The sequence below is a fragment of the Psammomys obesus genome, unplaced genomic scaffold (genome assembly GCF_907164565.1).
Source record: "Psammomys obesus unplaced genomic scaffold, mPsaObe1.curated_primary_1811, whole genome shotgun sequence".
NCBI lineage: Eukaryota > Metazoa > Chordata > Mammalia > Rodentia > Muridae > Psammomys > Psammomys obesus.
In genome coordinates, this window is record NW_026585644.1 from 43,856,106 (window position 1) to 43,883,524 (window position 27,419).

Below are 27,419 nucleotides of genomic sequence, written 5' to 3' on the forward strand. Positions count from 1 at the left end.
TTTTTTTTTTTTTTTTTTTTTTTTTTTTTTTTTTTTGAGACAGAGTTTCTCTGTGTAGCCCTGGCTGTCCTGAAACTCACTCTGTAGACCAGACTGGTCTCGAACTCAGAGATCCACCTGCCTCTGCCTCCTATGTGCCCATCACCTGCCAAGAGTGTCTCAGCTGGCTTCTGATACTCTGGGGCCTGAACGAAGGTGACTCATCAGCCCTCACTCTGCCTTCTACTATGTCTCCCTCTTTGCTCAGGCTAGGGATTCTCTCCTGCTGCTTCTCCCATTTCTCATGGGGTGAAGTCAGGATGCCACTGAGTCTGCAAGTGCCATCTGGAGGCTCCTGCAGTTCATTCGGATTTACCTCACTTACCTCGCTTGCTTCTGGGTGGCCTGTGTCTCCAGTCCTTCAGCCTCTGTGGCATCTTAGTGGGTTGTCTGTCTGCAGACACACAATTTTACGCCCATTTCTTTGCTGGGTGAATCTCATGCCTCCATTCTGTTTTTTCTCTTTTCCAAATATCTGCCTTTCCTTCCTTCCTTCCTTTCTTCCTTCCTTCCTTCCTTCCTTCCTTCCTTCCTTCCTTCCTCCCTCCCTCCCTCCCTCCCTATCTCCTTCCCTCCTCCCTCCCTTCCTTCCTTCCTTTCTTCTTTCTTTCCTTCTCCCTCCCTGCCTTTTTTTCTTTCCTTTTCCTTCCTTCTTTTTTTTAAATTCTATTTTTCTCTCCTCCCTCCTACTACTCCCTCATCACTTTCTTTTTTCTTTTTAGTCTCAAGGGTCCCAGGTAGGCCTTGCACTGGTTAAGGGGCAGAAGATGACTTTGAATTTTTGAGCCTCCTGCCTTCAACTCCCTAACAACTGTGTACCATCAAACCTGGTTTATCTGGTGCTGGGGACTAAGGCCTAGGCCTTCTTGCATGCTAGGGACACACAATTGAAATTTTCCATGTGTTTTTATTGCTTTCTTGCCTAGCTTAGTGTTTGGGAAGGAGCTGACTAACAAAAATATTCTCTTCTGTTTGTTTTAAAGCAAAAAGGCAAACTGTGGCTCTAGAGCTGCTTGAATCTGAGCGGAAATATGTCATTAACATCTCTCTGATCCTGAAGATAAAGGCAACCTTCCAGGGCTCAGATGGAAAGAGGAATTCCAAGGAAAGAAGGTACCAAGTGCTCATTGCCTTTGCTTTTCAGATTGACTAGGATTTAAGGTAAGTCATTCACCACTTCCACTTGGGAATTCTGGGGCCCACAGAGTTCCAGAAACAGTCTTTGAAGAGAGACTAGGCAGTTATGGCAAGTCTCAAACCTAGACTCCCAGCAGGTAGAAAGTCTGGGGCCTTTAGTCTGTGACATGTCTGTTCAGAATTTAAAATGAGGAACTGAGTGCTCTCGGCGATGGCAGACATCACAGAAGTCCCAAGAAACAGATGTGGCAGAGTTCTGAGTATTAAGGTTGATAGAATCATTGCTCAGGTGATCCTATAGCCAGGTTCTGTGGAAGTGGGTCCACCGAACTTCGTGTGGCACAGTGCTTCCAGAATACAGCCCTAACGTCACAACAAGTACCTACTTAGAGTCTTTACTCCCTCAGATGGGAGAAAATAGGAAAGAGAAAAGTAAGGCTTGGAGGAGAGGACTCATGTAATAAAGATGAGCTAGTTCAGAACAAAGCAAGGAGGAAACAATCCTGATGAGTGGGAAGGCTGGACGACGTGGCATTATTACCTTAAGTATTTATTCCGCGAGGTGAGAAACGCTGGCGGTTAGTCAGCTATGAATCAACCCAAGGGAGCGCCCATTTTCCTGCTCATTAAGGCTTCTTCCATTTTACCTGCCTTTATAGCCATTCAATATCTCCTCCTACCCAAACACAAACACCCAAACACTCACCCCTATGTACATGACTGACGTGAGGAACAACTCACAAATGTCTTGACTGTTTCTGAGGATTCTTTTACTACAAAATGGTGGCAAACAAAATATAAAGAACAGAAGGGTGACATAACATGGTAAACCTTTGACTTATAACGCAGGCTCTGGACTCTTGCTTCAGTTTCCCACAGTGACCTAGGTTTTCTCTGTTCCTTCCTACCCCATCTGGCTGCTTGATTTCCCACCCAGAGAGACCCCCACTACAGCCTGGCTTATTCTCCCACCTCCTCCTCTGGGGCTGTGGGAAGGTTCTGAACTCTAGCTTTTCTGTTTTGCCAAGCTCCTGTTCAGTTTACGTGACTCAAATGGAAAGGGAATCTACCTTTTGGTGTGGCTTTAATTCTGTCCCTAAGGTCTCTTTCTAGTTTCCATAAATTTGGGGGTCTTGGATAAAAGTGGGAAAGAACCATGTACCGTGGAGTACAGTCCTGGGTCCTATGTGCCACACTTGATCTGGAACTGCATGACCTCATCAGCAGTGGGGGACAGAGCCCGGGGCAGAGCGCTCAGGAGGCTCTGGGCACTATCTCCAAACCTGAAAAGCAATCATCGGAACCCTATGGTGTCTCCATCTCACAAGAAGACACTAAGGGCCAGAGATGCTCCCAGCCACATAGGTAATCCTTATTGCATCGTGTTCATGACGATACTGTTCTTGTTGGTTGTCAAGTCAACCGTCCCTCTGCTTTTCCTCTATCAAGCAGCTTTACAAAGCTTCAATCAGAGCAGTGTTACTAAAAGTGCAGTGTCTTGTTCTAGGTCTGGCAGGGTTGTCTTTTCTAGTCAACGTTTGGGCTTTCATCATCCTCTTTCACTCACTGTGTATCTTCTGTTTTCAATAAGCTTTTCTGAAAGCCTGATGCACTTTAAGTAGATCTATTGGCAGTTTTTCTCAGGAGAATTTATTTGATGACTTCCCTTGTCACGAACCGCAAGGTGTCAGCACTTTCTACCCCAGGATGAAGATGGTGGCGACTGACTCTCAAACCTGACATTGCCACATCTTCTCAGACCTGTATAACACAGGTCTGAACAACTGAATTGCTCAAGGGAGTCCTCAGTTGTTTTAGGGCAGCCCTGTGCATTCTGAAGGCACTGGGAGCACTGGGCACCTACGGCCAGAGGAAGCAGGGGTGAAATCTGTGGGTCACGCGTGAGGCTATCACAGAGGTTAGTGTTCTGGGCTTATTTGACTCATTTAAGACTGAGCAATCTGAGTACACCTGAGGGAAGGATTGCTGTTTCACCTGATGGACAGGACCCAGAACCACATCTTTAGGTGAACTCGGGGCTACTGATTGCACATGCTGACTTCTCCAAACCCATCTGGTATGACTGTAAAAGCCAAGCATTATTTTGGTTCAACGCTGAATTGACAAGAACAACTTAACTGATTTGAAACTGTAACTGGATTTTCCTTGATGACTTTTATTTTGTTTTTAATCACCGTTTAAATACTATATTGGTGAGAGGAGAGATAACTTTTAAGACTATAGAAACTATCTATATTGCCATAAAGATGAGAACCCTTGAATATTGTGTCTGGGAGTCCGAAACTCCTACAAAGTAGGGCGGCTGGTGAGAGGTGGCTATACGACGCCCTGCCTTCTTTCTCCCTCTGTCCTCCTGGCGCAATTCCTTTACACTCTTCCTTGACTTCAGATAATATCTTTGTTATTTTTTTTCAAAAGGGTAAAAGCCTGTTTGCAACATTTTGGCACAGAACACACTGTAGGTCATTACCCATCACAAAGCATGTGTTTCCACCATCATTGCCAGGGTTAGCCATGTCTAACTCTACCCTGAAACCTCAGTTATTCAGTGACAGTCCAAAAGGAGGTTGCTGGTACCAGCTCTCTAGCTTGCCAAGGCACGCTGGTTACTATTCTAGAAAGAGAAAAAAAGGGACAAAGGAGGAAAAGAGGAGGGATAATCCAGAATATATCCCATGATTCCTATGGACAACACATCCCAAAGTGATGCCTGAGCCTGGCGCAGCAACATCCTTCAGCCATTCATCATCACGCCGTGACTGTTGCCAGGTGTCCTCTGCAGCCCTCGGGTGGGGAAGAAGTCTCTGTATCTGCATCTGCTGATAGAGCTTTGCTCTTTTAGTGTAATCAGTGGTGCTTTCTTCCAGGCGCCTGGTGTTCCCCTAGCCTGCCTGTTCCCTAGCTTCTCCTCTGGGTTCCTCGCTGGTCTTCCAAAAACACTTTGCTATGAGTAAGAACACAGACCAAGGGGCCTCACTATTTGCCTTAGCCAGCTTTGTGTGTGTCAGCACTCATGGACCAGAGAGCTAAAATGGATGATGTCAGTGACAGATTTCCTTGTGTTTTTCCTAAGAGAGCTCAGTATCCTATCTGGTGTGTTTGTCTTCTCTGGGGAAGTCTTTGCTCTGTGGAAGTCTTTGCTTTGCTTAGAAATGGGAGTTGGGGGGGGGACCAAAGCAGACCAAAACCCTCCTCTTAATCTGACAGCCTGTCTAATGCAGAGAGATGTCTGCTTGTGGCCAGATCATCTCGAGGGTCCACAAATGTATGTACATCCTACCTTCGGGAAATTTTTAATTAAACTCAGCTCTCAGAGACAAGCTGGCCATTACATCTGTGTTAACTGTGTTGTGTTGAAAGCACAGGGAAATCTCCTTGGAATTTCCATGAGCCATCAAATTAGAGCTCGGGTCCTTGCTGTTGGGCAGCAAATTCTATTGTCTTCCGTCTTTTCTTGTCTCGTTCCTGTCAGCCCCTGCTTATACCACCCTCCTCTGCTCTGCCTCCCTTTCCCCTTAGATGCTTCTTTCTCTCTCTGTTCTCCACTCCAGCTTTCTCTGACTTCCCACTTCCCGCTTCTTCATTTCCTCTGGGGTTCAAAGTGGGGCACACAAACAGGTGGAGGAGAGAAATTTGGAGTAGGAGAGACTCTCTGGAACACCAAGCAGTGCTGCTGATCAGCCTTAGTCTAGCATCGGCAGAGAGCCAGTCAACAGACCATCCTTTCCCAGCATACTTTTTGGAGCTTAAAGAAAAAGGTGCACAAACAAGCTCCTTCATCACCTTAACTCCCTGAAGTCCTATCTGCCAGTGTTTACCAAACCTTCCTGCTCAACTGAGCCTCATTCTTCTAGCCAGTGGCTAAAAGTAGATCGTTTGGGTATCAATCATCTTGGAATCCAAAACACTGAAAAAGATTCCTTTTAGAATTTCTGCTGAGTGTGGCATAAATGAAACTATCCCAGGTTAGATTTTAAAAGGTCATTCCTGTGATATGTTCTTTATTGTTTGGTCAATCATATTTGCATAAGGGGCCCTCAGTAAAGGGACCTTATCTATTGCCTGAGGATGTCTGCTTTGCTGAAAAGAAATGTAAAATCCTAAATACAGACCAGGGAGAGTGTTTTGGGTGATTGAAAATAGGGCCTTCTCTTGTTCTCCTGGCTTGTGTGATTCCTCCTTTGCTCTGTTCCAAGCCTCTTTCCTGGCTCTTTGCGCTACCTTGTCCAGCAGCACTTGGATTTGCTTCATGCACTGCAGGAGAGGGTCCTGAAATGGCCACGCCAAGGAGTCCTTGGAGATTTATTCCTGAAGTTGACAAATGATGAGGTAAGATGTCTCCCCCTCTATATAGATTGAGTAGATTTGTGTCTCACTCATCTGAGTCTCCTAATGGAGAACCAAGATCAACAAGTTTCAGAGGCAGAAGAAGCCCTGATACCTAGTATAACCAGTGCACAGTCAGTGGGGCAGGAACATAGAGATTCAGAGGTTCTGCTGAAATCATCCAGCTTGTTAGGTGGTTGGTTATCTACAACCAGAACCCTGTGCTGTCTTCTACCTTTTGATTCATGACTTTGTAGTATACTATTATAGCCTCCACTGATTATGTGTGTATACGTGTATATGGATTTATATATGAGTCTATAGAAACACAAGTATATATATATTATACTTGTATATATGATACATAAACTCCTAAGTATGTATATAACCATATATACATATAAAATAAGCCTGAGGAGTAGTATATATATTTTTTCACTCTTTATAGATTTTAAAGTATATGGTAAGTGACTGTTTGTCTTGGATGCTGGTTTCAATTCTTTAGAATGGGGCTGAATTTTGATTCTCTTTAGTGGTACACTGAGAACATATCCAGACCAGAAGCTGCACTGTTGATACAAGTTGAGTGTGAAACAATTGTGTGGGGTGGGAACTGGCTGAAATAGACAATGTTTGTTTAGATTTAAAAGATAGCTGCTCAGATTTATCCTGTTTTTGTTGAGGGAAGAAGGGCTAGGATTGTTGGACTCACTGTTTTAAGAGAAGTGTGATCTAGAATTTTTGTAAAAGGTTCTTATTTTTAAATGTTGTGTGAGGCAACTAAAGTGAGTCAGTTTTTGCCTACATTGTCATCAACATTTCTTGACAACAGGTTAACACAAATTTACAGAATATTGACTTATGTAGAAGATGGCAGATAAAATGCCATGTCTCTAATATCACTATCACTTATAACCAGTATGCTTTTTAGAGCTAGGAACAACCTTGGAAGCAATGACTTGTTTTCTTGAGAGGAGACTGCATTGGTGAACATGCATTGGTTAAGACAGGCAGTTAGCTGGAAATACTGAGGGCTGCTGATCCAGGGGTATGAAGTGGGTTGCTCAAGTTTCCTATTTAGATAGAGGTGATTACCATCAAAGGAATTATATAAACAAAAACTTTAAAAAAAGGAAAAAGGTGTGTGCTACCACACGCCTTTAACCCCAGCATTCAGGAGGCAGAGGCATGTGGATCTTTGAGTTCAAGGCCAGCCTGGTTCCAGAGTGAGTTCCAGGACAGCCAGGACCACAAAGAGAAACCCTGTCTCAAAAAAAAGTGTTTTTTTTTTTTTTTTATCATTTAACAACTTAAAACATGACCCTCAGTATTTTATTATTCTCTTGTTACGAAGGTAGAACTGCTGAGTTGTGGTACCCACGTTGTGGTAATGTTTATCTTAAGACCAAAGCTATTTTTTTATAGACATAGTCTCATGGATCACTGGCTGTACTTGAACTTGCTACATAGTTGAAGATGACCTTGAACTCCTGGTGCCTTTGTCTCTTTCTTTCAAGTGCTAAGATTATATATGTGTTCTTCCATGCACATCTGCATGTCAAGGAAACAAACAAAAAACTCTATAAGAAGATTAATAAGGGGCTAGGGAGATGGCTCAGAGGTGAAGAGCACTGGCTCTTGCAGAGGATTGGGGTTTGATTATGATAACCCACATGCTGGCTCACAACCACCTGTAACTCCGCTTTCTTGATATCTGATACCTTTTGGCCTCTAGGTGCACTGGGCACTTATATGTGGCACATATATACATGTAGGCAAACCCTCAACACACATGAAATAAAAATAAATCCTTATAAAAAGATGAATAACCCCCCCAAAAGCAAATAAAGGACATAGTTAATAAATTATTAAAATATTCTCTGAATATTATGTTCTTATGTTCATGGCACTATAAAATTGTTGTCATTCCTATTTTCAGGTTCTTACCATGCATTTTTGTGTTTGTTTTAAAGAATAATTTCTTGGATTATTACGTTGCCTACCTGAGGGATTTGCCTGAATGCATCTCACTGGTTCATGTTGTGGTTCTGAAGGAGGTGAGTTAACTCTATGCACATGCTGACCCTCCCAGCAGGACAGCATGTGCCCCGGGAGCCTGTCTTCCAGGCTGAAGAATGCCAGGAACCTGTCACTGATGCCTGTCTCCTGGGTTAAAGGAGTCTGTTTAGGGATTAGAGCCAGTGCTCTGGTCCAGGCAGTGTTTTAATGTCCCCCGACCCATCACACTGAGCTACAGACAGAGCAAATAAGTATTCCAGAGGTCTTCAGCTTGTGGCTTATGTGCTGTGTGGGTTGTTTTCTGACTAAGAAAATGACTTTCAGTACTGGATTCAAATCATTCTTTGTCAAGCTAGGAGCTCCTGAGTGGCTCCGTCGCTCCTTTAAGCATGGCCATTCCAGTGATACATTAGGTGTTTGGCGTATGCACCTACATGTACATTGCGTTATTTTAAGTCAGTGGGAAAACAGAGAGCCCCAAAGTGGAGCGCAGTCAGATCTCGCAGGAGGTGAGAGCTACGTCTTTCTGCTTCACCTCCCTGAGTCTTCCCATCCAAAAACGGCTATCACGTGCTAGCATTTAGTGAATATCTGGACAAAGGAAGAGAAGGGAAGGTACAGAGGGGAGTCCATTGTGTTTTCCGTTTCTAGGCTTACTGACCAGTTTCTAATCACTTTCCTGTCCCCACTCTTGAGAGGCTCTGTTTACTCTTAGAGTCTATCAGTAGATGACTTGCTGGAAACCTTAATGTGTTCATTTAACTCAAGTACAGCTTACCGAGCAACTGCTTCTCTCTAGCACCGAGCGTAGACAGGCTGGGGAAGGAAGGGATAGTTTGGAAACTTGGATCAAGTCAATGGACGTATATGATGTGTTCCCTGCTGGGGAAGAGTTGTCCCTTTGGGCATGACCCTGAATGTGTGGCATCTCCAGTGAGAAATCAATGCCTCATGACGGCCTCTGGAAAGAAAGGGCTTTGGAAAGAAGCATTCTGGTGGGCAGAGTCTCTGGTGTTCTATTTGGAGAGCTGACAGGTACTGAAGAGTGACTCCATCTTTCTTTCCTTCAGGGTGATGAAGAGATTAAGTCTGATATCTACACCCTGTTTTTTCACACAGTGCAGCGCATCCCTGAATATCTGATGCATCTGCAGGTGAGCCTGGCCGGGCAGGCTGGCAGACTCTACACTGAGCTATTATTCTGGGCTTCCCATTAGAAATCTCGCAAGGGCTCAAGGGCACTTTAATATCCCAAGAAGTATTCACATGCCTTAGGTTGTTATGGTTACACCACACCACACCACACCACACCACACCACACCACACCACACCACACTCTGAAGAATTACCTGAGAAACTACTCTTGAAAATTTTGACTTATGATACCTGTCTTTGATGTTTACTTACCAGCAATGTCCACTCTTGGGGGTCCAGAATCTTTTATAAACATTTTTGATAGCATCTAAGTAGCTAATCCAGTCCCCTCTTCTTTGGTTCTACAACCATTTAAATGTTACCTCTGGCTTCTTAATTTCTGCTTCACTTGCCCACTAAACTCCTATCTCAATGGCTGCAACTTGGCTTGGGTCCAGGGTTCTATCATGCAGCGCTCATACTGTATGTCACAGAAGAGCTGCAAGGAGCAGATGAATGGACAAAATCTTAAGGTAGTTTTCCTGTGGAGCATGTAGGCCTGTAGAGGAAGCAGGGGTAAGAGTCCAACAGTCTCTTTCTTCCTCCTGCTACCCAGTTGCTCTGGCTTAAGGGCTGACTTAAGTAATTCAGCGAAAACATCTTAAAAATGCTTGTGATTAGCTTCAGTCAGAAACAGCCCAGAATCAATATTGAGATTTTTATCTGGATATGTCTTTAGGTTCTAAAATAATTTCCAAACAATAATTATCTTATGGGTCCTCTCAACAGTTTCAGTTTTATTTTTACTGTTTTTCATAAAGACATGGAGGACCAAAGAAGTCCCAGTACTATGTTCAAAATAACACGCCTAGTAGGCAAAAACCTTGGGCTGAAGCCCAGGTCTTGCAAACATTAGGTAAATAGGCCTGCTGCTATCTAGTTTGCATTCACATACTGCTGCTATCACTTATTAGACGTGTTACCTAAAGGAGATTGTTGAACTTGGTGTCTCAGTTTCCTTACTTATTATACAGAGTAGTTACTGTGCCCATCTAACTGGCTTGTAATAGAAACAAAATAAGATAGCTCCTGGAAATAGGAAGTATTCAACAAATAAATAATATAGTCAATAAATGTTAGCTTTTGCAATCTGAGTCACATTAATATTCCACTGTAGCTTAGAAGGTCTTTTATTCCATTTTGTACTACTATAACAAAATATCTGAGGCTGGGTATCTTATTTTAAAGGAAAGAGGTTTATTGTGGTTCACAGTTTTGGAGGCCCGAAAGCAGGGTGCTGGTATTGGTTTCTGGTGACCTCCCTCATGGTAAACATAGTGGTAGCATAGGTAACAATGACAGGTCACTCAGTGTGGAAGAGGAATTAAGGGATAGTGCCTGAGCTCACTTTCCTGTAACTTTTTTTTTTTCTTATAAGAACTGCCACGCTAAAAAATCAGCACCAATTCCTTCATGAGGATAGTGTTGTATTATGCCATCACTATTTACTCTTGTTATATCTTTTAGTAAAGCTGCAGTTAATCCTAAACAGCTGTATAAGCAAATCACCACAGAGAGACTAGGATTTATTTAATTAACGTAGAACACAATGCTGGGCAATAGTTACTCCATCCTAAACCTCCAAGCCCGCATAGTTCCTACCATTCAGATTAACCCATTACACTTGGCTTTTAGTGCTTAGGTCCGGTTCATTTCTCCATGTCGTTCCAAGGCCTCTCCTCCAGCCTCTGCTCTCCCAGCTTCTGCTCTTGCAGCTCTCCTCTTCCTCTCCTCCCACTTTTTCCTCTCCTCCTCTTACCTCCTCTCCTCCCACTCTGAACCAGGATGTCCCACCCTGTCCTCTCCATTGCTCAACATTGTGGCTGGTTGTTTTAATTGACATTTTAGAGAACAAACGGTGGCATGTTTACACAAACTTGAACAGGTGATGCTTAGATTAAGTATCACAGTGCAATGTTGTGATTGAAGCCAGATAGTGGGGGAGAGAAATCAATATTTGAATGAACAAGGGTAAGATGTATACATTCCAAAAGAACATCATGTCAACAGGATGGTCAGCATCCAATCACTAATCCCACCTCTTAAAGGTCCCACCATCTTTCAAAATATCATTGTGCTGTAGATTAAACTTCCAGAACCTTTGGAACATAAAAACTATATCCAAACCATAGCATCGGTAATGTAATAGGAGGGCCCACCACCCACCCTACCATTCCACAAGCTCACACTTATTCTTATTATTGGTCTGACTCCTGTAAGTATTGCTTATAGGTAATAATTGTTAGGATATCTTTATTACTTCATACATTGAATTTTTGGGTCTTCCTAACTTTTCAAGATAGAATTACATTAGGTCACATTCAACTCACAAAGAACAGAATGACATATTCCTTTGATGTGGTGGACAGAGCAGTAGGTTTGAGCTTTCAGATGATTAGATAAATGGAGCATGTATTTGAATTAGCTGTTTTGATCACAGAACTGTTTTGGTCACAGAACTCACTTCTCAAAGTGAGAAGAGAAGAGACAAGGCAACTTTTCAGCCTAATCGTGCAGCACTGCTTCCTTTTCCTTCCATCCAGAATGTTCTGAAGTTTACAGAGCAGGAGCACCCTGACTACTATCTCCTCCTCGTGTGTGTTCAGCGCCTCCGAGTGTTTATCTCTCATTATACCCTGCTGTTTCAGTGCAATGAAGATTTGCTTATTCAGAAACGAAAGAAGCTCAAAAAGTAAGGTTGTGACGGTGCAGCACCTGACAAAGGTTCTGAGAAGAGGGGACAGACCATCCCTTGTGTTGAGTGGCTGGAGTGGGGTAAACGGAGCTAAAAGCAGAGGGAGGGAAGGGGGAGAGGCAGTAGGCTGGCCCCAGGAGGGAGACATCTATGGGCTGGTGGAAATAACCTTAGAAGAAAAGGGCTTGGACTCTGTTGTCCTGTCTTATGTTGTTTGCCCTATCTTGGCAGGTTCAAGATGGCAACCTAAAGGTCTGAATATAGTTTCCTTAATGTAGTAAACATTTATTGACCACCTGTGGTGTGTGAGGTACTGCTCTACCCAGGGACTATACCACAATGACCTGAAGAGCCATAAACCTGCCAGATGCAGCTTACTCTTTAGAGCTTGACAATGAAGAATGAGCTAGGTGTTAATGAGTGGTGAGGATAAAAGTGTTGGGGCTGTATGTGTCTGAGCAGATTTCACCTTATGAAGAAACAAAGTTTGAGTAGGCACCATCTGGGCCTCAAGGGGAACAGAAGCAACCCATAGCAGAAGCATCCCAGTCCACCTGGAGAACATCATCACTTCCCTAGGGTTTCCAACTAGAAAGACAGCGATCTCTTAACCCAGTGCTCCCCTGATAGTGTCTCTCAGTACTACCTTGTATCTCCATGCTTTTTCCCGCCAACTTCCAGCTGTTATGTAAGCAATATGGCTTATGAAGGGCCTTGGGGAAAGAGAGCCCTTCACAGAAAGCTTCATCTGAGAGACAAATAAATTTTTTTTTTTAAAGCATAATCTCGCTGTTCCACTGTGCAACCTGAGATTTGTTATTTCCACCCTGTTAGGTCATCCATGGCCAAGCTGTATAAAGGGCTGGCTTCCCAGTGTGCCAACGCTGGCCAAGATGTATCCCCCACTGCAGGCCCGGAAGCTGTTCGAGACAGTGGGATTCACTCAGAAGAAATCCTCCAACCCTATCCTTCTGCTCCCAGTTCTGCCCCTGCTGTCACGTAAGCATCTGTTGCTATAGAAACACTAACAAACAGTATTATTGTCCCTGAGTCCCAGGCAATTTGTGTAGGTTAGCAGGCTGGCCTGGACTAGAAATGTTCTACAGAAGTCCACCTTCTCACTTGCTCCATTGTTTCCATGTTAACAACCAAGCAGTTGATCTAATGCTTGGATCCCAGAGAAAGGCATGAAGAGGCAGATTTAGAAAGTGCTCACGAGCACTAGAGAGATGGCTCAGTGGTTAAGAGCACTGTCTGTTCTTCCAGGGGACCTGACTTCAATTCTCAGCAACCACATGGTGGCTCACAACCACCTGTAATGTGATCTTGAGCCCTCTTCTGGCCTGCAGGTGTACATACAGATAGAGCACTCATATACATAAAATAAAGTGCTCAGCAGTAGTGCACACCTTTAATCCCAGCACTCAGGAGGCAGAGGCAGGAGGATCTCTGTGAGTTCAAAGCCAGCCTGGACTACAGAGGGAGTTCCAGGACAGCCACAGATACATAACAGAGACCGTGTCTCAGGAAAAAAAAAAAAAAAGTGCTAACAGGTGGAAAGCAGAAATTCACTTTGTGCATTACTTCAACTCTTGAAGCAGTATGAAACGTTCATCTTCCTTTAAGTACAACAAATAGAGGGGGAAAGGTCTACACTATACCCAGGCCAAACTATGGCTGTTATTACCCTGTGTTGAAAAATAAAATTACCCGTCTTCAAAAATGAGTATTGATGTAAAATCAGTTCATTTTCACCTCTGTAAATCTGAGTTCCAAGTTTCATTTTAAGATCTCTGTCTTCCAATCCCTTAAAATATTCAGTGTTCGTGTTCACATACACATCCATATACAATTCTGACAAAGGGTTAAATGGAAATACAATAACCATTTTGGTCAGTGTACAGTAGTTTGTCCAGTAGGTAAGCAAAAACATTATTTGATTCGTGTCCTATACCCCCCACCCCCAGACAGAGTTTCTCTGTGTAACCTTGGCTGACCTGGACTAGGCTGGCCTCAAGCTCACAGAGATCTGCCTGCCTCTGCCTCCATGAGTGCTGGGATTATAGGTGTGCGCCACCGTGCCTGGCTTACAGGTTTAAAACTGTGGAAAACTTGCTATGTGCTCCCAGATAACAAAACGGCAGAATTGGGCAAATTCAGATAGTGTTTACATCACATTAATGTCTTGTGGGTCATTTGAGATGACCATCAAGATACCTTTCAGCCACTGAACTTTTAAAACGTTTAGTATACAAAGGTAGATTTTACACATGAGTTTATCCTCTGCATCTACATCCAGAGTTCAACAGTTTATTCAGCAACACAATTGTTTACGTGCAAAGACCTGGGAGTTGTATCAAGCTCATTTTCCGCTATTGTGTATGACTCTGCCACGTCAAGAAAGGAAACTGAAAAGGGATGCCTTGGGACAGCATCTCATGGCAGGGAAGCTCGAAGCTTCCCCCACGCAGTGTTGACAGCATTCGTCTGCCGGCCATGTGATGTCTCAGTGACTGAACTTGAAGCGGAGGCAGACGACTTTCGTTGCCGCTGTTTCCAGTCTTCAGGCAGGCCTAGAGATTCTAGAGAAAGCTCCGTAGTCAGTGTGAGGAGAGGAGAGGAGAGTAAGAGCTCACAGCACTGTTTGATCGGTCCTCTTGTACTGTTTGCCTCTTTAAAGCCACTTGATGCCTTCAGCGAAGAAAGGCCAACAGCAGCAGAGCCTCATGGAGAGCATGCAGCCCGGCAAGCCGGGGGACTGGGAGATGGAGGGCAGAAAGCACGAGCGGCCGGAGGGCCTGCTGGCGCCGGCGCAGTTCTGCGCGGCCGAGCAGGACGTGAAGGCGCTCGCCGGGCCGCTGCAGGCCATCCCGGAGATGGACTTCGAGCCGTCCCCCGCCGAGCCGCTGGGCAACGTGGAGCGCTCGCTGCGCGGCCCGCCCGAGCTCCTGCCCGACGCGCGGGGCTTCGTGCCCGCCGGCTACGAGGAGTTCGAGTACGGGGGCGAGCTCTTCGCGCTGCCCGCGCCCTACGACGAGGAGCCCTTCCAGGCGCCGGCGCTCTTCGACAACTGCTCGCCCGCCTCCTCCGAGTCCAGCCTGGACATCTGCTTCCTGCGGCCCGTCAGCTTCGCCATGGAGGCCGAGCGGCCCGAGCACGCGCTGCAGCCGCTGCCCAAGAGCGCCACGTCGCCGGCGAGCAGCAGCGGCGCCTACAAGCTGGAGGCGGCGGCGCAGGCGCAGGCGCAGGCGCACGGCAAGGCCAAGCCGCTGAGCCGCTCGCTCAAGGAGTTCCCGCGCACGCCGCCCGCCGAGGGCGTGGCCCCGCGCCTCTACAGCACGCGCAGCAGCAGCGGCGGCCGCGCGCCGCTCAAGGTCGAGCGCGCCGCCGCGCCGCACGGGCCCGCCGCCGCCGCCGCCGCCTCCCGCGGGGCGCCGCGGACCTTCTTCCCCCAACAGAGGTCCCAAAGCGAAAAACAGACCTATTTGGAAGTAAGGAGGGTAAAGTAAAACCGAGCCGACGCCCGCCTCGGCGCCCCGGGCCTACCCCTCAGGGCCAGCCCCCGGTTCCCGTGGCGGGGAGGGGCGGGCGGAGGCGGAGCCGGCACGCGCGCGCCTGCAGGCTCCGGCCGAGGTGGCCTTCGAAGGCGAGTGGCAGGGCGGGTACCACACCAAGAGCACGAGGGCAGAGAGGGCGAGCAGAGGCCCAGACGCACACGAAGAGCGCGAATTCATGAGCGAACCGGTTAATGGTGAATTAATATCCTCCTGCGGGCTGCAGGCCTGCCTGGTCTCAATGCACAAAAGAAATAGCGCTGTGTGCCAGCCACTTCCAGTATCTTTCTTCGGTGTCTAGGGAGGATGCAGGTTGGCCCGTCTCAGTGTAGGCTTCGAAGCTGACTGCAAAGCGAATTCGTTTTCGCTTTCTTTTCTCGAAAAGGCTGTATTGACTCGAATGCACCTTTAGCTTCGATGAATGTTGAGGCATTTTGATGTCTGTCCTTGGTGTCTCCAAACCTTGGTGTATTTAAAAGTATGTTGCAGTACTAACCACGAAGAGGCAAGTTCGTGGGCAGACATACACATTTTCAGTGTGACAGAAACAATCTGTATTAACACTGTATTGCTCACCCGTGCCACCACCCTTCCAATCCACGCATTATCAAGAGAGTGGGTCAGATTGATGGTTACAGACTCAATTTCCAGCCAACACGGTGCATGTGTACCAGGCTCTCTGTGCTGATTGCTGAAGCTTCAAAAATCAACAGTCCGCAACGTCCCACAGGACTGCTGGCTTAGCGCACGGAATTACGGTCAACTCGGGGCGTACAGGAGGGATACCTAAAACCCCTTGGCATGATGACGTTAGAGAATGCCTTCTAGGCAGCACACCGAATATCTCAATTAGATTTTAAAAGCTTTTTAGAAGCTACTTGGGGTTAGGGTTAGCGGAGCTTTAATAAAAAGACTTGGGCATAGAACAGATGGTTAAGGGGGTTACTTTGGTGAGTTGGGAAAGGTGGAAAGAAAGCCAGAGAAACAGGAGGGGAATGCATCAAGGCAAGCCCTGGGGTTTGCTGCCTACCTGAGTTCCAGCAGGGGCAAAGAACACCTGATATTGTGGTCTAGCAAAAGCTGTTGACATTCTTCAGGATTCTGAGATTTTTTTTTTTCTTCTGCCTCCAAGACTTAAAAAGTTTTATCTGCCAAAATTTCTGAGACAAATCAATCGTAGGTAACCTTGAAAGTTCATTAAGAAGAGGAAGGAAATTAAGAAAAGAAGGAAATTAATAGTGCCAGTTCAACCTGAGAGAGGCAGAGGTATACATCAAAAATATTCAAGTAGTGTGGCTGTGCTCTAAAGAACACTATTTTACATGTTCATAAAAATGTGAGGTTTTTGGCCTAACTCATGAAATGTTTGAAAATTGGAACATTGCCAAGGAAAGAACTTAGGAAATTATTATTTGAAAGAAATACTGTATCTGAGAAGCAAACAGTAAGTAAGATATTTGTGGCCACTTACTGGATATACCTCTAAGCAATGACAACAACCAGCATTTCCTAACATGGGAAGGTGAGTCAAGTCAGGTAAAGAGGAGACACCAGGGAAGAACTGTACAGAGTTTAGGGAGAAAGGGCTGCATGAGGATATACATGCTTGGGCATGTGTATGTAACGCAAGCATGCCTGTGTGTGTCTGTGTTTAAGGTGGGGATGGCACTGGGGCTTCAGAGAAACCTGTCAAACTATCTTTAAAGGAGTCAGTTTTCAGCTCTTGGAGTGAGCAAAGCCATTCGCTTCTTCAGATCTACTTTATACCCTCCCCCATGACCAGAAGAGCCTCCTAAAGCCAGTTCTTGGTGTGTTTTCTGAGAGTCAAGAGAGAAGGCAGCATGTTTTAGTACAAGAGCATCGACTGGGCAGTAGAAACCCTAGGCTCTAACAGCTTCTGCTGTCAAATGGCTGCTTTTGGACAGTTCACATGGCATCTCTGTGCTTCCAATTTTCTTATCTCTGAAAATAAGATACTTAGGGGGCTGGAGCGATGGCTGCTCTTCCAGAGGGCCCAGGTTCAATTCCCAGCACCCACATGGCAGCTCACAACTGTTTATTACTCCAGTTCCAGGGGATCTGACATCCCCTTCTGGTCTCTGGCATTAGGCATGTACATGGTGCCAGACTTATATGGCAGAACATCAATACAGATAACAAAATAAGTTTATGTAAAGAAGAAAACATTTAGTGGACAGCAGGATGGCTCAGCAGGTACAGGTGCTAACCGAAGGCCTGACTTTGGCTCAGATTCCAATTCCACAAATGGCAGGAGAGAACTAACTACTCAAGAGTTTTCCCTGACTTCCTCAAAGACTGCCTGGCACCTATGTGCTGAATTCACACACACAATCAAAAACTAGTAAAATTTGGGCCAGTGAGATGTCTCACTGGCAGATAAAAGCACTTGCCACTATGCTTGATGACTTACCTTTTGACCCTGAGAACCTACATGGTAGTAGGAGAACTGATTCTTGAAAGTATCTTCTGTTTTCCACATGTGCCCAAATAACAAATATGATCATAATTTTACCAATATCTATATCTACCTCACAGGGCTATGAAGATCAGCTCAAATAAGATTGTTTGAGAGTACATTTTGTAAAGTATGAAATGCAGTACCGATAAAAGATGTTAAGACCATAGTTCCACAGTCAGATTTTCCTTAAATAATTATAGTTTCTCTGAGTGAAGGATGTGGCACTGAGCTAAAGACCACTTTAATGGAAGGTCCGCAGTTGATAGGAAGCAAAACCAAGCCCCCTCCTTCTGCAGTCTCTGAAATTCCAAACTTGGATCAGGTGTTTTGGCCAACACTATAGCCTTGCTTTAGTTCCTACAGGAACCTTCTAAAGTGTGATCTTGGAAGTAGTAGTGGATGCATCAGTCTTATAATTTTATAAATCCAGAACCTGTAGGCAGACCTACTGAATCAGAATCTGCTATTTAGGATTCATAGTTAGGTGTTTAATATAAACAATAAGTTGTAGAAAATTGGTTATTATTTACTGTTAGTACATGTAATTATTATAGTGGTTAATTATTTAACCTACTATCATATCAATAAAAGACATCTGATAGATTTCAACATGCCTGTACACTGGAACTGGGCAGAAACTAACCCCCTGACTACCTTTCATCTCCCAGCTGCACATCCCATGCCCTTGCTTTAATGGTTTATGTCTGGGCTACTGCCCCTCCATAACCTCCATCACCTCAGAGCAATCTCCTCCCGGCCACCTGGTTCTTCTTTACACTAACCCATGGTGACTCTGCTTCCTCCTCCTTCCTTTCCTGTACCTCTCTCTCCTTTTTCCCTTCTTCCCCGTCCTGTGATCCTCTGTCCTCCAATCCCATGAACCTTCAATCCACCTACCTCACTTCTCCCAACCCAGGTATGCAGGCAACTTTATTTAACCAATCAGGGATTATTTGAAGGCAAGGATACACAGCACCACTTTGGTATATGTGAGGTAAGCTTTGTAGAACAGTAAGAATCTTGGGGACAAGCAATTAATTAATACAAAGCACCAGATCATGTTGTAACAGTAAGTGCATTGGGCAGAAATGTGCTTGAAACCGATGGTTTTCATATCTAAGTATGCATAACAATTATGTATACTTTAGAGATTCCTGCTTCACAGACTCCAGGTTAAAAATCTGTGTTTTTAAGTAAAATCAAGTGTAGATGGTCCTAGGGTTCCAGGAGTGTCCTTTGAGACACATTACACTAAGTCACCAGGAAGTTGGTCTCCATGGTTTAGTTAGGAATCTTAGTGGCTTCTCAGCGTTCCCAGCCAGCTACTACAATCCCAAGTGAAGTTCTCAAAGTCAGATCTAGATGTTTCCTAGAAAGACGTCTTGCCTGTGCTTTGCTCCTCGGCAAGCATAGTCAGCCACCCGGCTGGACATGCAAGCTGCAGTTGGTGTGTTTTCTGCTTTGACTTGGGGTTACTCAGAATTAAGCAGCTGGTTTTAGATTGTTATTAAATCACAGTCATCTCAAGGTAAACGTTCTGTTCATGTAGGCTATAAGTTTGTATATGTAGCTAACATATATATGCACTTAAGTATATTTGTACATGGTAACACATCTCACATTTGAAAGTAAACAAATACACAAAAGAAGTATCCTAGCTGGGTGTGGTGGCACACACCTGTAATCCCAGCACTCAGGTAGGCAGAGGCAGGCAGATCTCTGTGAGTTCAAGGCCAGCCTGGTGTACAAAGTGAGTCTAGGACAGCCAAGGCTACACAGAGAAACCCTGTCTCGAAAAACAAACAAACAAACAAACAAACAAACAGTAGCTTTATTTTTAGTTGTACTCTAAATATGGACTGAATTATATAAGTAGCATATTTATAGTTTAGACATATCAGTTGATATTGGCAGGTCTGACCTCTAAAAAAACTACTTGCCCCCCCCATACAGAATTAAGAACACAACTTTAAGTTTTCTCACTTTGTAGAAAGAGAAACATACCCAACAATACCAGGGATCAAGTATTGGCTTATTCAGCAAGACACAGCTGATGCCAGAACAAAAGTTTCTTTTCTTTATTTTTTAAATTTATTTTGTTTTGTTTTATGTACATTAGTGTGATGATGTCAGATCCCTTGGAACTGGAGTTACAGACAGTTTCGAGCTGTCATGTGGGTGCTGGGAATTGAACCTGAGTCCTTTGAAAGAGCAGACAGTGCTCTTTAACCACTAAGCCATCTCTCCAGCCTCAAAGTTTATTTTCTATATTTATGAGGGCTGTAGAGATGGCTCAGTGGTAAAGAACACTGGCTGCTCTTCCAGAGGACCTAGGTTCAATTCCCAGTACCCACACGGTGACCCACAGCTGTATGTAACTCCAGTTTTGGGAGATCCAATGCCCTCTTCTGGCCTCCATAAGTACCAGGCATACATATGATATATACAGACAGACATACAAAATACCCATACAGATAAAGAAAAGAAAAATGTGTTCATTATTATTGTGTGTGCCATAGCAAGCATATTGAGAGTGTCCTGGCTAGACTTTTGTCAGCTTGATAGACATTGGAGTTATTTGGGAAGAGAAACTTTAAACTGAGAAAATGCCTCTTTCAGGGGTGTGTGTGTCTATTTGTATGTGCGTTTCTGTTAGTGTGTGTCTGTGTGTTTTGCCCCTGGCTGGGTGTTCTAAATCAGTCTGATCAAACCATGGCGAGTAGGTAATATTTCTCCATGGTTTTGCTTCAGTTTCTGTCTCCAGGCTGTTACCCTGAGTTCCTGCCCCAACTCCCCTCAGTGTCGGGCTGTTAACTGGAAGTGTGAGATTCAATAAGGCCTTTCTTTCCAAAGTTGCTTTTGGGATGTGGCCTTTATTTATTACAGCAAGAGAAAGCAAGTGAGGACAGAAGGCAACTTTTGGGTTAGCTTTCTCCTGACACCTTTATATAGGTTCCAGGGATTGAGCTCAGGTCTTCAGGCTTGTGTACCAACGCCTCTGCCTGCTGAGCTATCTCCTCAGCTATACATTCTGTACTTTTTATTGTTAGCTAACTTCCTTTATTATCTTTCTTATTGTATACTGCTCTGGACTATTTGCCTTGATTTGTAGCCAGACGTAAACTTGGACAGTGTTCCGTTTAACTGCGGATTTCATGCCCCTAGGTGTGCTTTTGCTGGCACTCTAAGCCCACAGGTAGTCTTGGGAGTAGGGGAGGCAAGTAGCAAAGCTAAAGAACCATCCCACAGCCAGGGCTATCCCATGGAGATGTTTTCTGGAAAAGAGTGAAAACATGTCTCTCTTGTGTTTTCAGGATATGCACTTAGAGGATGCCACCCGATTCTGTCCAAAGGAAGAAAGAGAGAGTGAGCAGACTTCTTTCAGCGATCAAAATCCCAGGCAAGACCAGAAAGGGGGCTTTCGAAGCTCCTTCCGCAAGCTCTTTAAAAAGAAGTGAGTAGCCCTTAGATAAAACAGTGTTGAACTCATTTCCCTCTGACAGAAGTCTGAGGTTGTAACAGTAGTAGCCTGGCTCACACAACTGTTTCAAGTTCAGTGTTTGTATCCAATTTCTGAACAGAAGCAAACTCCCTGCCACTTCTTAACATCTCCCAATTCCCAAAGTTGTGTTTTGAGAGGAGTGAACAGAGGAGCTATCCTGGCAAAGGGCTGAGAGGAGAGAGGTCCTCTCTGGGAGCTGGGTGTCCAGGCAGAGTCTTTCACCTGTAGAAAGTTTATGAGGACATCTCAGCACATCTGCCCTTGGGCCTCAGTATCTGGCTTCTTAGAAGTGCGTATTGATACTTACATAAGGGTTTTCTCTGAATGAATGGATTTGGCTCAGGTCCTAGTGAAAACTTTCAGAGTGTCCATATTAGATAAGAAACGAAAGATATTTTTTTTTTTTTTGGTCTTGCTAAGTCTTATTGTTGCATGAAGCATTATTGCTTGCAGATATTTTGGCCAGTGCCATGGTGCAGATTGGGAGGTAGGGCCAGGTCCAAGCATAAATGTGAGGAAGAGCGAGGTGACCACATAGTGATTCAGCAGTCCAGCTTTGCCTGCCTGGGCGGCTGCTGTTTCTACTTCCACTGGTCCTCAGAACTACCTTCCTGTCCCTTATTAGAGATCATTGTAAGTCTGTTTTCAATCTCAAGTCTATGTTTTAATTATTAGAACAATTAAATGAAGGTGTTATTGTTGCCTTTGGAGACTTATTGGGAAATCACTTTCTCCTGGAAGGTGGAGTTACTGGTTGATTTAGACACTGGTCCTGATAGAGGAAGTGGGGAGAGCCTATGTTGGCTTTCTTTTTAATGATTTGTCTAGTTCTCCTGCAGTGGGAGGGTGGTGTTGAGATTAGTGGGTATCTGATTGTTGGTCCTTGCCTGTTGTTACTAGAAGGAGGAGGAAGAGGAAAGAAGAACATCGGTTCTACAGTTAACCACAGCCCTGCAGTTAACCACAGCCCTGCAGTCTCCTTCCAGTTTGCTAGGCAACCCAATGCATGCATGACTGTTGGACCCTCGAGTCACTTTGCATAGGGATTGAGGCTTGAGAACTGTTCATCCCTCTCTAGGACTGTGGATTTAGAATTTTCTTGGTCTATAACTGCTAATGATGGAAGTGGGGGAAGTGTACAACCTGACAGTCTAAATTTAGGTTCTAAAGTTAAACTCCTAAGGACACACACTGCTTGAGTCTGTTGCATGTTTTTTTAAGTCATAAGATTCCCAAGAGAAATAACTATTTGTTACCCATTGCCATTTATAATGTCTGAGCACTAGCTGTTGGAAAACAGTCGGCAACAGATACATCATTGGTTTCTTTACAAATCCCTATTCATCAAAGAGATGTAAAAAGAATGGCCTATCAGTTGTATGAGGTATAGGGAACAGATTTGCCCTTTTATATCCAGAGGGTAGCACCAGCAGAAGTGAGGAGGAGGAAAAGGAGGAGGAGGAGGAGGAGGAAGAGGAAGAGGAGCAGCAGCAGCAGCAAGAGGAGGAACAACCTAAAAATGTACCTTTCTGGTACTGGCGAACTCAAGAGAGAGTGGGTTCTCTTAACTAGAAGCTAGATGATTCTGGCTAGTTTCTCTGAAGAGTATTCCCACATTGGGTGGGCGATTGCTCAAGAAATCGTAGTTGTTTCTAGTATGTAGATTTGTTTTATCTATACTTTGACTTTATTGTAGCTTAGTCTGAATAGTCACTTATTTTTATCACCCTAAACAAGAAATGAATGTGGTGTTGGGCCTATAATTTTAAAGTTCTCCCAACTAGAAGGCCAGGTTTTAATCTTTCTATAGCTTCCAGCTCCCACAGACCTTGGTATAATGCACACGATTTGCTGTCACGCTCCTGATTCACAGTGGGTAATTGCTTTTAGTCCTCCTGCAACGTTGGACATTTTTCTTAGGGAAAAGGCCAGTGGATTCTCTTAGTGCTCTCATAGATCAGTCTGGATCAGTCATATTATTGTCAGCAACAACAGCACTGTCCTTTTAATTTAAAATATGAAGTATTATCTGAGTGGAAGTGAAGGTGGAGCTGCTCAGATAATTCTTCCTCTGGCAGGCTTTCCTGGCTTAGAAGATCTGGTCTAGACAGTCATTACCATGCAGGTGGTTCCAATCCAGCTTTGTAGTTATGGAGCTCTTTGAGGACTTGTCAAGGGTTAAAAAAAGCAGTTTAAATAGCTTCTTTTGAGTTTTTCATCTGAAAACCACTAAAAGTCTGTTAAGGACCACACTTCTATTACAGAGAGAAGGGCTTGTGCCTTTAACTCAGATGTGAATACAGTATTCTTGTATGTGTGCATAATTCCAGACATGCATATAGGATCAGGAATGACATGGTCTCAGCCATTGCATAGGAACTTGTACACTGAACTCAGGAATGCAAAGGATGAAAGATATACTATCCCTTCTAGAAGAATCTATATGGAGATTATTAAAGATTTAAATCTAGATTATTGTAAAAGATGTGGTACAGGTAGAAAAAAGGCAAAGCATTTTGTGTGTCAGGAAGTCAGTTGGCAGCAAGCCCAGTGACTTTCAGTAGCTAAGCCTGGGTCCCAAACTCCAGAGCCAGGCCTCCCAGGAAAGCCACCCCTGTCATGGTTGGGGCTTACTGCCTTCCTCCCCTACAGTCCTCCCCAGTTCAGTCCTGTCTACACTGACACACTTTTTGTTCCATAGGGGCTTGTTTGGCTGGTGGCCCCACACACCCAGAATGCTGCTTCGGGATGAAGCTAGGCATGGAACCAGATGCAACAGAAAACCCGAGAAAGGGTTCTCTTCCCTCTGAGGCTGGGAGGGCCGAATGCTCATGCCCACAAGGATTCAAAAGGCAGAGTCAAGTTGACATCATAAAAAGTATTCTGAAAAAGTGCCCACGATATTTGAGGAAAAGGGTAACCCTTTTATTGTTCCCATCTCAGGCACACTTGCCCTGGGTAGATACCAGGTCATAGACCCCTGAAAGCTGTACAGAATTGGTCAGAATGAAGCCTACTAACTTAAGGTCTGAAAATGTTAAATGACTTTACACATTCTAAATGTGATCCTTAGAACAGAGCTGACATGAAAGGCTAATGCTGAGTACTTAACTCTCTTGTCCTTGAGTAAGATGAAAAACCAAACTGTCCCCTTTAGAAGAATATATATGGACGCTGTCAAAGACTTAAACCCAGACTGTTGTTAAAGCTGAGGCAAATGCGTTTGCACTTTTATGTATTAATCTTATACTTGAGTAAGCGAGTACTCTTGGCTGGGGTATAGCAGTGGGGAAGAGATCATGTAAAACAGCTTTGGAGCAGGGAGGATAGATGGTGCCTCCCCATTATAGTATCAATTTTGTGGTCAGTAGAAGATAAAGAATATGGCATCCAACTACTGATTATATTTCTTTCACCCTTTTCTCTTCCTCTGTACTACTTCATAATTTATATGATTATTCTATTCCAGCCATCATACTCCCTCCACCAATTGCATCTACTCTATTTTATTCAATACACATGGTCAGGAGTACTTCCCTAGGGCCCGTATATTTGACTGTCAGTAAGTCCTTTTTGTTTGGTGTCTTCTCAACAGTTTTTGCATATGCCTCCCTGTGGAACAGTCCATATAACAGAAAGCAGGATTCTAAAAATCAGCTGGTCGTTTTATAATAATTTTCTCTGCCTCCTAAAACCCAAACCAAGTCCCACTGATCCTCTTACTCATTTTGCAGTTCTATCATATCTCACTTAATTTCCTATGTGAATTGCAAATTCAAGAAGGGATGCTTTGAAGGGAGGAGTGCTTTAGGTTTACAGCTGTGATTGGGAATGCTTCTCCGTAGGTCATCTGAAGTCAGTTAAGTGTCTTCATTGTGCTAGCTTCTGCCCAGCATAAAGCAAGTACAAGAAATAGCTCCTGCCCATTTGGAGCTATGTAAGGGTAGTATAGGTACAAGTTATAGCATATTGCACATAGTAAGAGAATGCTTTTTCACCATCCTGTGCATGCCATGGTTGACTGATTTGACTAATATGACAGGTGCTTCACTTCCTCCGACCTTCTTCACCTGAATGTCCTAACACTTTCAATGAGGGTCTTTTACAACAAAGAACCAGCTCTTTTTATGTCGGAGATTTTTTCAGGTTTATCTGTAGTAAAGTTGTGCTTAACTGAACCACCCAATTTCTTTTTCTCTGTCACTTGAAGGAAAGTTATCAACAAGTCCATTGTGTTTCCCCTTTCTGTCAAATTATTGGATGACTTTGTGTCTGAATATATTGACAGCCACTGTATTCTGCCCAGAGTTCCTGCCTGTCCCTTCAGTATCTGCTTAGATATGCCCTGCAGCCTGCCACGATGGTGTCTGGTGTTCAGAGGCAATTTCTGTGTTTTATAAAGAAAGAGAATAAAAAGAAAACACACTATCTCTTTCTCCTAGATTTTTGTAGGGTTTTTTTCTACTTATTTACAGCCACACTCTTAGAAGAATCCAGGCATACCTATGGTATGTTGAGCATTATAAAAGTCAGCTGAAATTGTCTTGATAAAAGGTGAAAATGAGCTTTGAATCATTGCTGTAGTAGAATTATGTATTTTGAAAACGAATAGTAAGCTAGCCACTAGTTACTTAGCAATTAATATTCAGAAATGAAGTTGTTCATACTGGAAACAAAGGGAAGGTACATTTTATAAGAGCAGTTAAAAGAGTCTGAGCTGAGTTTGTGGAAACTAGACAGGGCGATTTTGGCATTTGTTTCAGAAATGGGAACGCAACTGGTGAAGATTTCTGTGGTCCTTGGGGCTGGTGGTGACATCAAAGCTTTCCCATTTCCAGGTAAACTTCAAACAGCTGCATGTGGGAACCTCCAAGTGTGACATGTTGGGTTTTGGAGAGATCAGATATAGGTAAGAGGGGAAATGTGAGGTGAAGCTAACTGTAGACTAATGGCTCTGTTGAGAAATTTTCATAGGGGAAAACAACTGAGAAGAGACAGCAGCAACTGAACTCTTGCTTCCTGCCTTAAGACGCAAGGGCGTCTAGGCTGCCACATACCAGAAGACAGGGAAAGAATGAATAGCCAGGATGTATCTTACTAACATGTGGGGCACAATTGTCCTAACTAGGGATCTGGAGGGAGGTAGGAGTCCTGAGAGCTGAAAGAAAGCGTGGAGTTTTAGGGAAGATGTGAGTCTGTTTCTAGGGAGTTTAGGCTGTCCCTGAAAAGAGACGTTCACCCCATCCAGATATCTTTTTATCCAATGAGCACCCAGATGTACTGGGGCTGATAGAGTAATTTTCATCTGTTCACTGGGATATAGTGGGAAAGTACTCCTTTCTAACCAGAAGTAAAAGCATCTTAGGTAGCAATGGCTTCATTTTTTATATCAAATTGCAAAAATAAAATATCTAGTCCGTTCATCAGGTTTCTAGACATCTTTAGTCTTTCTGTAGGTCCAGTGTTTTTACATGAATAATAGAAAAGGATGTTTGAATTCTTACCAATAAATTCAGTAAATAAAGATTCATAATTAAGGACAATTGTTAATAACAAGGACTTGGACTGGGGATATATAGCAGTAGAACACTTGCCTTGTGTGTGAGGGCCCTGGGGCCAATACCACCAAAGTCAAACAAAGTAAAGCACCCTCCACACACCCACTTAACCAACATAAGCCTCACAAAACAAACAAGGGCACAAACAGTATACCAGTGACAGTGGAAGAACATGGAGGCAACTTACCTGCCTCTGTGTTTAGGGAAACATGCCTAATGCAGGGTGTGGAGAACGGGCCACTTGCGCAGGTGCTTTGGAGCGTCACTCCCATGCATCCTAAATGAACACTGACAGTGGTTCCTGGTTCTTGGGCTACTTTCACCCATTCTAGCTCGAAGCTTAAATTAGTGAGAGGGCTTCAGTGTAACTGTATGAGAGGTTATTTTTAGAAAGCCTCCTCCCTCTAGGGACTTCTTACATGAACAGACTGGAGAAGGTACAGGGCTGGAATGGATTGGCCAACTGGTTTAGCGAAGAGAAAGGAAGAAATCACCCTCGACTGGGGACTCCCATGGACTGAGCTGACTGTTGATTAGTCTTGGCCTCTTCTGTGGTGGTCGAGATAACTGTACTGATCTCTGCATTCTACCAAATGTAGCATAAATATGTGGTTGGTGTCAATAAATCTTTCCTTTACAATGAAAACTAGTAAAAGCAAGAGTTTGTAATGTAATGCCTAGATTAAGCAAAGGCTCCCTGATAACCATTTTAATTTAAGGGCCTTGGTAATCTGTGGCATAGCTATTTCATTGAATCAAAAATAGATACTTTTGAGCTTTATATGTTACAATGCTTTTACACAGTAACTTACACTGACATATATAGTAGTCATAGATATCCCTATGAAGCATTAGAGAGATATTTTGTATGTTCACTGCAAAGTTTAGATACACA

The 27,419-nt window shown here is 44.1% G+C and overlaps 1 protein-coding gene across 1 annotated transcript in view; it reads left to right on the forward strand.

Annotated features, from left to right (window-relative positions):
- The window catches only part of Arhgef33 (Rho guanine nucleotide exchange factor 33), a 45,181-nt gene that overhangs the window by 17,260 nt on the left and 502 nt on the right, over positions 1–27,419 (forward strand). Inside the window, exons 8-15 of the mRNA XM_055622794.1 lie at positions 1,023–1,152; positions 5,394–5,526; positions 7,497–7,580; positions 8,613–8,696; positions 11,280–11,428; positions 12,266–12,430; positions 14,112–14,931; positions 20,779–20,918. Coding sequence (XP_055478769.1) covers positions 1,023–1,152; positions 5,394–5,526; positions 7,497–7,580; positions 8,613–8,696; positions 11,280–11,428; positions 12,266–12,430; positions 14,112–14,931; positions 20,779–20,918 — 1,705 coding nt within the window. The remainder of the gene's footprint in view (positions 1–1,022; positions 1,153–5,393; positions 5,527–7,496; positions 7,581–8,612; positions 8,697–11,279; positions 11,429–12,265; positions 12,431–14,111; positions 14,932–20,778; positions 20,919–27,419) is intronic.